Source organism: Vanacampus margaritifer, chromosome 13, assembly GCF_051991255.1.
Source record: "Vanacampus margaritifer isolate UIUO_Vmar chromosome 13, RoL_Vmar_1.0, whole genome shotgun sequence".
Classification (NCBI taxonomy): Eukaryota; Metazoa; Chordata; class Actinopteri; order Syngnathiformes; family Syngnathidae; genus Vanacampus; species Vanacampus margaritifer.
The window spans coordinates 6555064-6567144 of NC_135444.1; the positions used below are offsets into that span (position 1 = coordinate 6555064).

The following is a 12081-nucleotide window of genomic DNA, read 5'->3' on the forward strand; positions in this document are numbered from 1 at the left end:
AATGAATACTGTTCTACTTTGGATGGTCCAGATGGATGAGATGAGCTCTGGATGATTGGTAGATGGACGACAAGGTTTCAACGTCAGCAAGAAGTTGGTCGTACTTGTGCGGTTGAAAAACAAAATCCACTTGCCCTGTCTCAAATTCTATGAACAAAATACCACCATCTCGGCCCTCTGGAGACTTGTACTCCCTCGCCTAATTATTAACTCTTCAGGAATGACCTCACTTATGCATATCAACCTTACAATTAAAACGAACACTAAATTGCTAGCCATTAAATGAGTACAATATTTAATCAATTCATACCAACCTAAAATGCCATCAGTCCAGTGAGGTGTGAGACATTTGTATTAAATGTCAAACATAGCTTCCAGTTTCACTTTGCCTAATCACTCGCAATTACTGTAAAAAGCTACAAAAATGCAGAACGTAGATGTCAAATGTGGAGAGAAAAACTTTGTCTTTCTGAGGATCTTATTGATTCGTTGCATTAAACATGCTGACTGCTTCTGTAAAAGTTCATTTTTTGACATGCAAAAGACAATTTTCACTCTCAGTGCCTGCCTTTTGATTCAGTATAACGGAGTGCATGTTTGTGAGGGCTGGTGAGTGTTTACCAAAAATATACACTTCAAAGTAAGTAAGACAAAAAGAGAGGGAGACAAACAGACACACAGGAGGCTGTGGTGGTGGTAGTGGTGGGGGGGCGGAGCTATGGGGATCTGCCAGCAGATACCAGGAGGCAAAGGGTTAAACAAGACCCCAACGTATTTTCATGCATCTTCTACTTTTGACAGATGAAAAATGTCAACTGTCCTGTTTTTATTTGGGAGTTTTTGCACTATTCATCTGCTTCATTAGTGTCTGCTGCTCCTCGCCCCTGACAGCTGCTGGCCCCCCTGTGCTCGCACGCACACGCATAAAGATGCATGCCACACAAACGCATGCTCATTTTTTTCTGTGTCATTGCAACGGGTTAGATGATTGACTCACTGTCTGACCTCTGAGGCCCCAGTGTGTGTGTGTGTGTGTGTGTGTGTGTGTGTGTGTGTGTGTGTGTGTGTGTGCGTGTGTGTGCGTGTGTGTGTGTGTGTGTGTGCGTGTGTGTGTGTGTGCGAGAAAGAAAGAGCGAGCGAAAGAGTGCATGGTTCATTGATATTCGAGAAAGATTCAATGCGGACGCATGCCTGCTGTCTAAAGGGGTGCGAGTCGTCGGTGGTAGAACACACAGACACACAAAGAGGAACAGTCTGTCTTTTCTTCAGCAGGCCTTATCCTAAACTTACCCAAGTTATCGAAAAATATTATTTGAGTTAAAATAACTCTAATTCTGTTTTGTCTCTCCTGCTTATTTTAGCGGCCGTAAGGCCTGTTCACATTAACGCTGGTCAACACCCTATCTTCAAATAACATAAATTAAGCGTGTGTACATCCGGTCCCACTCTCTCTCACACGTGTGCATGCACGCACACATTCTGTCCAAGTAAAGAAAGCATGACTTTTTTATGTTCACTTTGGTCCTTCATGTTTCTTTATGATGATATATTCATCAAGGAACAAAGTCAGAGTGTCTGAGGACAGTCATTAAAAATACACCTACTCCCAGTGGAGCCATGATTCCTCAACTTTGACACATTAATGAGAAAGGAAACGGTAGGAGTAGACCGGTCGATTTATTTACCAGAATCTGTATGACGCTCCACTGAGGAGGACTTTCTAAAATGTATCTGTTTGGCATTTCGGTGAGTTGATTTTAGAGAAATAATTACATTTTACTTTTCTTCTCTCCTATAAGGCTAAATTGGGAAAAAATTCAAATGCAAAAAGTGGTGAAATAATTTTAGGTTACATTATAAAAGAAAATAGTACTGGCAAAAGCTACAAAAATAAATACTGTGTAAAAAAAATTAAAGGCTTACATTTCTTCTAAAATAAATAAATAAATAAATAAAAGTCCACAATCAGAAACACAGCCTTAGCCGTGGGGCAGCTCATCAAATGTAAATGTGTTGCTGGGTCTCATAAAAACAACATTAATACATAGAGCGGGGATGTAATGAGACACAGACTCATTTTAGAGGGATAAATGGCCCGCTAAAGGTATTCTCCTCTACTACAATAAATTGTCCGTATGTATAAATTGTGTGTGCCAAAAGGGAGATTGTGAGTTATGGACATACAAGGGATGTACACAAATCGGTGGTGACTCGAATTGAGCAAATTGGGTCACTAAAAACAAATGGCGAATCAAAGGTTTCGGAATAGAGTCAAAAGAGGTCATAGAAGTTGTTAGCAGATTTGGACACTGGATCCTGGGTTCTGCCATTGGCCATGGTACGGCTCCTGAATCCGGAAAAGTACAAGATGCGAATTGATTCATATATCCTTCGCTGATGTTAACACGAATGTTGAATGCAGATTTTGGGTGCGAGTCATTCATACAATTCATAAAAAAGATGTACTGTACGGTAAAAACCAGGTGTGATATTGATTTGTGTTGGTCATTTTTCTGCCACTAGATGGCATAATTGCATTTGTAAGACGGTGACAGCTCAGTGCATTTTGCTTTTCATATTAAGAGCTATCTAATCTTTAACATGAAGTAACTTGTGAAATTCTGCACATTGTTACAATTGTAAAATACAACTTGACAACAGTCTCCACAAATATATGCATTATGATTAAATTTATAACTGCAAAATTTTGACGTGGACGTGTCTGCTGCGTCGTGACTGGAATTCCCCCAGTACAGGATTTCCAAGTAAGGGGCGGTCATTATTTGTGCATTAAAAAAAATTTGTGGTGTTAAAATAACTTTAAATTAACAAAAAAATTACGCACTCATTTTGACACCCCTAGTACCCCAATGCAAAAATTTGATATTTTTCCCAGTGAAATGGGAAGTGAATTTTGGGAGTTGGTAGTTTTCATCAACTGGTGTTGAGCAAACTCCGCCTCCTTAGCTTCCCTGTTACCCTGGGAGACAACCCCTATGACTCCTGTTACCACAGAGGAGAGATTTGGCTGAGGGGCACATGGCAGGGTCAAAGGACGTAATGAGGTTGGACACAAGGAGAACGGGATCAAACAGAATGGAAGATGAAGATAGACGCTGATACAATGACCAGGTATTGACAGACCCTTCGGACTTTATCCAACCCACAGGCACAAGAATGGTGGGGAAAAGAAAAACATAGGTGCTTTCAAATGGAGCTGGTGCACATATGAGCATACTCACAAACACGCACAAACCACCACAATCCTCAGCCCCTGCCATGTTGAGAGTGAAATCAATGCGTACCAATGGGATCATGCTTGGATGTCTCTGTGAATTCCTTATGCCTGAAGGTTAAGTGAGGAAAAGGGAGGCACGCAGAGGGAATGGAACAGAAGGGGAGGAGAACAGAGTAGCAAGGAAAAGAAGAGAGACCGTTTCCACACATTGTGGATGCACGATGGGCCCAAGCATTTTGGACAGCAAGGGCCTGTTCTTCAAATGGCATATTATGCATGGTGTGTGGTGTGCAGGGCTTGGGTAACTATTCAATAGCGGAATCTGTATCTTCACAGACTTTTTGTTTGGCCTACCTTGATCGGATGGATGGAATTGTCTCTGCTATAGTACTGATAGGTCTTCCTTCTTCAAGCCCCACTCATCTTAATTTTCCTTTTCATTCTATTAGCTGCCCCATTTGCTTTTCATCTTGTCTTTCTTTCTCAATTTCCCCCCCAAATTTTGTCTTAGAGAAGGTCTAGCTATTTCTTACTCTTTATTATGAAGTACTTTTTAGATACAATATCTCATTCCATGTCACCTCAGATACGTAACCAAAGTTGAAAACATTTGAGTCTTGTACCCAAAAGAAGCATGGCCAGAGCCATACGTTCTTGCATGATGACAAAAAGATTATTTTGCTGGTCCAAGATTATTATTTTTAACTTTTTATATGGAATCCTACCATAACCTAGTTTTGATACATTTGTATATTTAGCTGTACTTTACCTCGTAGAGCAGGCATCCTAGCGACCAGATGTCCGATTTGAAGTTGTATCCGTTTTCGTGTATCCTCTCCGGTGACATGTAGTATGGAGTACCCACTAGATGAGGGAATGGGACACAGAGAGATGAAGTGGAAAAAGAGAACAGGAGGAACAGTGATTATTACCATTCGCATTGCTTACCACACTTTATAAACCTTGTGACGTACGCACACACAGTAAACGGCGGACAAGGAATTAAGCTGTCTTTTCAACCGTGACAAGTTCAGAGGTAGGAACACTCAAGGAATTTTAGTAAGAGTGCAAGTAAGGCAAACTACAGGGAGTCATTAAAGTATACTGCCCCTATTAATTATTAGTCAGCTCAAGTAAGATGATATTTAAAGGTTGCATATAACCACGCACGGCAATAAAGTGCATGCAATTGTTAAAGCACGACAAAGTTGTATATGCATGCACGAAATATACATAAATCACTTTTGATTAGTGGGCTTGGTAATGATCTGAAACAGCAGCTATTGAAGACGCCGCAGGAGCATTGATGGAGCTTTAAAAACAGGCCCGTTTCTGGTTCTGGTTTGGAAACTCAAGAATCCCAAACTACCATGGCGACTGGCAACTTTCCAGAGAATCAGTCCTTCACCCAACTGGACTCCAACAGGAACCACAGCTTTACATCACGTCTGTAAGACACTGCAGCTGGCTTTATAGATTTGCTGCATTCTTTGCAGTTTGAAAGGCTGCTTTTTTAATTTGCTTTCTGTTTGCTGGGATTTCCCATGTAAAAGTCAACCAAGCATCCAGCAGCAGTTTTACATTACAGTAATCACATACGGTTGGGCATTTTACTAACCTGTACTCATTCCACATACTCTAAGCCAAATTTATGTGGAAACTTGGAGGGATTGAGAGAATCCACATTTTTGTCATAAAATGATGTAATAATTTAATATTTCCAGTCCCCCGTTCCTAAATAAAACAAATTGTCTAATAAATAGTGCACCACTTTTGTTCAAAATTGTTTTGAGAACAGGCTGAAAAACTGCCCTCATGGAGTAGTTGCAATAATTCGATTATTACAATTTAGCATTTAGGCTTCATTACAGTGCTTTTTTGTTTAACTCATTTGCTCCCCAATACGTTCTATTTTAAATATTACCAGTGTCCCAAAAACGTATTAATACATTTAAAAAAAAAAGAAAAGTTTTTTATACTAGAGCATACAGAAGGTTTTGATGCAGCCTCTCATGGTTGAAGCAATGGTAGTTATTACAAAAACGGCCAACAGGTGGCAGCAGAATATAAGAGATCAAACAAGGCCATGTTGCAAAAAGCGATTCTCTTCAGTTCAGAAGCTGCATCAAAGCCTTCTGTATGCTCTAGCATAAAAAAAAACATAAAATGTATAAATACGTGTTTGGAAGCATGGTAATATTTAAAATCAAACATATTCATACATTTTTTGGCCGCAAGAGTTAAGCAATCCTAAATGGGAGATCAGCACCAATTCCTGAATGTCTATACTGGTGCAACAGTCAAATACAGAAAATAATTGGGCAAAGCACATTTTCTTTGTCAGAATACTGTGCTCAAACAAAACATTTCCCTTGCATGAAGACTTAGTGATGAAAATTTGGCACTAAAAAGCTTGTGGGGTTACTTAAATGTACTGTATAAGTACAAAAAAGTCACTGTGAATTAACAGGCTACTGTAGTGTAAATTTAATTAGTACAGCATTCAATAAACTAAAACCGCATATAGTACACTATTCACTAATGTGTTCAGTCACTAGGTAATGGAAGCTGAAATGAAATGACATTTTGAAGAATGTATACTTGGGCTTAGAAATCACTTTTTTTTATGAATAATGAAGTGCTACCTGTCATTTAAAAAAAAAAACTTCTGCAGAGGTGGTGAGGAAGCAAAGTTGAAGAGTGAGGAATAAACAGGGGGCTCTAATTGGTCATCAGGCTGGTTTTCTAGCATGTGCGCACTTGTGTGTGGTCTCATGATAGTCGAAACAAGCTCCCATAACATTCATTATTAGCTGATTAAAAAGAATCAGCCTCTCTTATGTTAATTGTTGCATACAAAGAAAACCTCTCTGGGTAGAAGCTGGTTCAGCATGCTAAATTAAGGGCTCATTAGTTATTCATCTAAAATAAATTGAAAGTCATGTTGGGATTGATTTCTATTTTTAACAATGACTTGGACAATATTGGATTTTTCATAAAACAATTTAAGAGACGTAGAAGGTGAGATGTTAATTACTCTATGTTAGGCACTTGTAACTAACTGCTTAACGGACATACTTTTATACAGATATCATTTGAACATTTGAATTTAGGTGGTTAGCAACCAGCAGAGGTGTGAAATTTGAATTGGACTTTTATTCACATTTTGTATACATTTAATTTACTACCTTTCTTCTCTAATGGGATACAGTGGAACATATTCTCATTTGATTTGGAATTTTTTGGTACACATATTCCAAAAGGGACCAGCCTCAACTAGAGGTTTTAAGTAAGGAATTTTCATAGTACGTACCTTAAAACTTGTGCACCAGAATAGATACTGGGCCTGATTTACCAAAAAAATTGCGTAGGGATGTCCATACTCACACGTTAAGCGAATATGTAAAATCATAGTTGAGTTCACGACATGAGTGTACCGGCCTATTTTCTTCACACCACTGTGCGTATGTTGACAAATCAGAATTTATTGTAAATGACAGCGCATGTCCCTGGCGCCTTAATTTGCATAACCCATCATCATTGTGCAGAAATTAAAAAAATGTATTACAGAATATAATAAAAAACGTTGCCCCTATACATCCATAACTTTCTCAATCTTTTGCTTATTTTTAAAAGGTTTGTATCATCAGAAAACTTGAACAAAGAACCTAACAACATATAATAATGATGTCAGTAATTTTTAATTAAGTCCAAACTTAAAGTGGAGAATTCAGTAAACAAAATATGCATAGAAAATAAAAAAAGAATCAGCCGATCAATCAACTGCAAAGATATTTATAAATCACACATTTGTATGCACGTTTGACGCACAAATGTATGTATGCAGTTAATGAATGTGACCTATTGTTACTTGTCGTGTGTACAGAGATTAACTTCTCTTTCCACTCAAACTAAGGTAATATTAACAGTGAACTATTTTTTCCTACACTTGTACAAATGTATAGCTGAAAAAGCTTTTATGCCGGATTTGACTATCAGATTTGTTATGTTCTTTATTTATGTAGTGCACTTCATACATGAGGTACACTTATGATTCACATAATGTAAAAGTACGACATTTAAAAGGATTTACAGAGTTAAAGACATTGAAAAGGTAACAAAAATTGCTGATCGAACGTACAGTGCAAGAACAAGTTTTTTCCCCAAAATTGATTTTTAAAAAATGTGTTAAAAGACAATCATGGGCATGGACAGAAAAGCATAATTTTTAACTTGGATTAAAAAAAAAAATACACTTGGGGCTGACTTTTGTTGGCCGCTTATTCCATTTGCGAGCAGCATAACAAGTGTTGCTTCACCACGTTTTCTTTGAACTCTGGGCTCCACCAATTGACCCCAGTCAGCAGACCTTTGAGTCCTACTGGGTTTATATTAAATTAGCATTTATTTAATGTATTCAGGACCTTAATGCATTCAGTGATTTATTGACTGGTTGTTGTCACTATTTCCTAGCAGATTTTTGTCTTTTTTTGCAGGTTTTGACAGATTTCAACATTTTCAAGTATCATAGCAGGCAGTGTAGATGTAGTCGCATGCAATTCATTGCTTTTCCTATATGTCCTACTGTGCCATAGTTCTGATTTTGGCACTACCAGTCTGTACAACTTTGTTGCTGGCTTTTTAAAGAATATGCTTGTATTTCTATAAATACATGTCTAAATCATCAGATTTATCTCCAATATCAGTCTCCTCAGAGTGTTCCAGCTTGTGTTCTCCTTTCTCTGTATTTTCTCATTCCACAGTTCACATCGTTAACACTGCCCTCATTAAAGGTGTTAATTACAGGTATATTATACTACATATTTCTGGCTTAAGTCTTGTTTTTTTAATGACTATGTCAGCTTTCTGGCTGCCATCTTTCTTTTGTTCTTTTCTCTCTCACTTTACCAAGCCTACACTGCAGATGATCTTCTGCTCACAAAAGCTGCAAAAGTGTCTTAAGTAGTTATACTTGCGTGCAGCTTTTTCCCACATAATGTTGCATCTACAGTGCTTAACAAATTTATGGGACCACTCGTCATAATCTGATCATCCAGCATCAGTAAGCTTTTAATGTGGACCATTTCATTCTCACATGACCAATCTGAGCAGGAATGGTGAATTTCATACTGGATTCACCTTTTTAACCACCAAATTTGAGTTGGCTCACTGGGACAATCATGTGCTCTGATATACATTTTACACAGAGTGGTGATTTAATAATTTTTTTCAGCACTCTATATGCTGTTATGGCCGTGGACAGATTACATCAATATACACGAGTATAAGAAAGTAACAATTTACGTGTCACTGGAAGTAGTCTATGCGAGTGTGCATGAGATGAAAAGGGAGACTGTTGGCCATTAGTTTTAAAGCTTAGCTGACAGACTCACTGGCTGGACCACCATCGCTTCTACTGCTCAGTGCGGTGACTGGGCTTATTATAGAGCCACATCGGGACACGACTGTGCAAACATGCACAAATATATACTGTAGCTCCTCCTACTCATTCTTCATTGCCACTGCTATTTTTCCTGCCGTGCCTTTTTCTTTTTGCTAAGCTTTCTTCCTTCTTTTTACTGTCAAACAGTCAGATTCTTTTCCAGCACCGGACACATTCTGCCCTTCTTTCTCACAGTTTCTTGGCTATCTGCACCTCCATTTTTTGCCCCATTTTCAGTCTGTCACTATGCTCTGGCTTCACTTTTTCCTCTTTTGCATCCCCATGCTGCACACCTCAGCTGTGGACATAGGTAGAAGACTATTAAAGAATGACAAGAAACTTGTGACAATGAAATGACAATGGCTGTGACAGGAAATGCCAAGGGCATTGGGTTAAAGAATGAGCCCCCTGCACACTTCCTCCTGTGTTATTTGAGTTGATGAGTTTTTTCTTCATTTTTAATCATCACACTTTTATATAGGGTTGAGTATTAACGACACATACTATTAATATTGTGAGAGTACATCTGAAAATATGCAGCTGGGAGGGCTTCTGGCACACGGAAATAACAGTATGTGTAAATGATTATTTATGAACATAGATGAAAATATGACTCTCTGATACAAATGTTAATAAGCATGTATATTAGGTGGCTATTTTTGTAAGACGAGATCCAAATATCTGAATTTGAATGAGTCTAGTTATGTTGACCCCTGGGAATGGGGTTGCCTGTCCCCGGTCAGCCTAAAGAGGGTGCTGTGGACTTAACGTTTAATGAGCAATTGCAGACATTTTCACAGCGATCATGAGAGTCGCACTTTTTCCACAATCTGGGCTGCTGCTGCTGCCGCTGTTACACAGGGGCCTGGAATAGCATCCTGTGTGTGATAATAACACTTTGACATCGGAAAGTGAGACAGTGTGAATGACAGCGGAATATGTTCGATATATTCCTATCTATTTAATTTAAGCAGCTATGAGACTGCCAGAAAGATGTTGGGCAGCTCCTTGGACATCTCAGCAGGCCAAACGAAACAGTGCGCATCTGGAATGCAATTCAAGATCTTATTGAGAGAAAATTGTATGGCTGCTTTATAACATTACCAAAAAGCTAAAATGAATTGCAGTTAATCTGAATATATCAGAATTGAATAATACATTTTAATAAGAAAACTAATTTGTACATACTGTATATAGGTCACAGTCATCTATATGCTGCAGGTGTCCATACGTTATATTCAACATTCAATGACGTTAGACAAAAAGTTTTTTTTTTTTTTTTACCTATTAACATGCACCGTGTATATTAACTGTGATGGGTTAGGGTCATAGTGATAAATGGCAGTTAGTGGAGGCAGTTTACAAATTGTTAAGTGGGAGACTACCGTTTTAAACACCTTTGAAGTGAGGAAGAGGTAAACGGGGGCCTTTTTGTGTTTTAAACCCCATGTCTACTTAAAAGTGAAACAAATGTCTAGGTCTGTTTCTTTAGAAATTAATTGTCACTCAAACGTCTCAATCTGATACTGGCTTCACTCCAAACGATTCACGCTACATGGCTCATAGTACATCCGACATCCAACTCATTATAGAAGGATATAATTGAGCATGTGGTTCCATCCTGTCAATTTGTCTCCGGTTTAGCGCCCCCCTTTTTTTGTGTGTGCAATCTTAAACAAGGCCAACATCCTAATTACTATGGCTTCTCATATCTTCAAAGAAAAATATGGTGTTATCAGATTTTATTTCCTTTGGCAAACAGGCACATTCTTAACGCTAACAGTAAATCTGATTGTAAAGTTTGCCATCTTGTTTTACGGCACACAGTTCCTATCAGAGCTGTGCGTCAAATGCCTGTGCTCTGCATCCATCTGTACAGGGGTTAAAGGGCAACGCAACAGGAAGTAATTAAGTGGCCTATGAAGCAGTTGGGCACAAGTCTGAGTAGGCAGCATGGTTAAATGACACATGGCTCTGCTCTCACCATAGCTAATGAAACACATCCAACAGCGGGTGATTACTAGGGGCTGCCTTGTGCAAGCGTGTGTGTGTGCATTTAGGTGCACAAACATGGAGTGCATGTCTTTCATTTCCAAGAACATATAAACTGTCGTGAATTACCGAGAGAGTGAGCAGCCGTGGTTTTGGAGCTGAAGAACCGTCCCAGTCCCAGATCTCCTAGCTTCACTACCCCTGTCGCTGTGATGAATACATTGGCTGGCTTGATATCTGAAGAAGAAAAGAGTTAGGTAAGAGAGATAATGGATAGTAAACGAAGTTCTGGTCAGTTTGTTGCTATCAAACTCAAATTCTTCTGCAGTTTTACAATTACATGATGCCAGTATAGTTTTGAAAATATTGACTTCATTAGCGTTTGTCAGACAAACCATCGATTCACTTTTGGAGTAATATCAATGTAACCCACATCAGCCTTTGAAATGTATTAACTCCGTACAGTATAATTGTTCAGCGGCTTTTCAACAGGCCTCTGTAAAGTGGTCGTTAAAGCTCTGAGCTCCAGATTCATTAGTGTCCCTCCACTCTAATCAAACACAGTCTAACGGAAGTATATCACACCTGTAGCTGTGTTCGTGTGCTTTTAGGGACTTCATTTGACGGAGTGCTATTGAACACACCATTAACACTTTGTTCTCTGGCCTATGCTTGGTTGAACATTAACAGTTCTGAAACCTCTTGTACAAAAAAACTCATTGTGAATATTTTTAAAGCTATAATTATGAATGAAAATACACTGTTTAGGGTTGTTTCGGTTAAACTTGCTGAGATCAATAAAATAATATATTGAATACAGTACAATTAATTGAACATGACAATTTGTCTTTTCTACAACTGACATTCTGAAATCCATAATAAAAGTATTTATTAATTAAGTTTACAGTTCTCTGAGTAGTCCAAAATGTATTAAAATTCAACCACCAGAATATTTTTAAAGTGACTGAACCCCCAAAAAATGACATGACATTTGAAAATTCATGGACAGTAAGTAATATTAAAGAGGCTTTTTTATGTACTGGAAAAAAATATTAAACTATATATTTTGGTCATTACCACCATTTTTAACTGCATTAACTTTATACTAGGTGAATGTCTAATAAATTTGTTCAGCACTATACATGGAGTGTTTTTCATCATGTCTACCTCTGTGCATGACTCTCCGGGAGTGCATGTGCTCAAGTGCGCTGCAAAGCTGGACAAAGTACTTCCACACAGTTCTTTCAGGAATAAGTCTCCTCTGCTTCTTAAAGTGCTGCAAGAAATAACATACACACAAAGCAATATTTTTTTTTTTTTACTTTACAAGAATGTTAAATACAAGATTTTAACAATAACATAAATGTTTGTGTCCTGCAATACTGTATAAGTAATGTTGCAAAGTATT

General features: G+C 38.2%; 1 protein-coding gene across 2 annotated transcripts in view; it reads right to left on the reverse strand.

The window, feature by feature from the left end:
• nek7 (NIMA-related kinase 7) overlaps positions 1 to 12081 on the reverse strand; it is an 85320-nt gene that overhangs the window by 22231 nt on the left and 51008 nt on the right. For both annotated transcript variants that reach the window (XM_077584503.1, XM_077584502.1), the window contains exons 6-8: positions 11841 to 11949; positions 10803 to 10910; positions 4008 to 4102 (exon numbers count right to left, since the gene is read on the reverse strand). In XM_077584503.1, coding sequence (XP_077440629.1) covers positions 4008 to 4102; positions 10803 to 10910; positions 11841 to 11949 — 312 coding nt within the window. The remainder of the gene's footprint in view (positions 1 to 4007; positions 4103 to 10802; positions 10911 to 11840; positions 11950 to 12081) is intronic.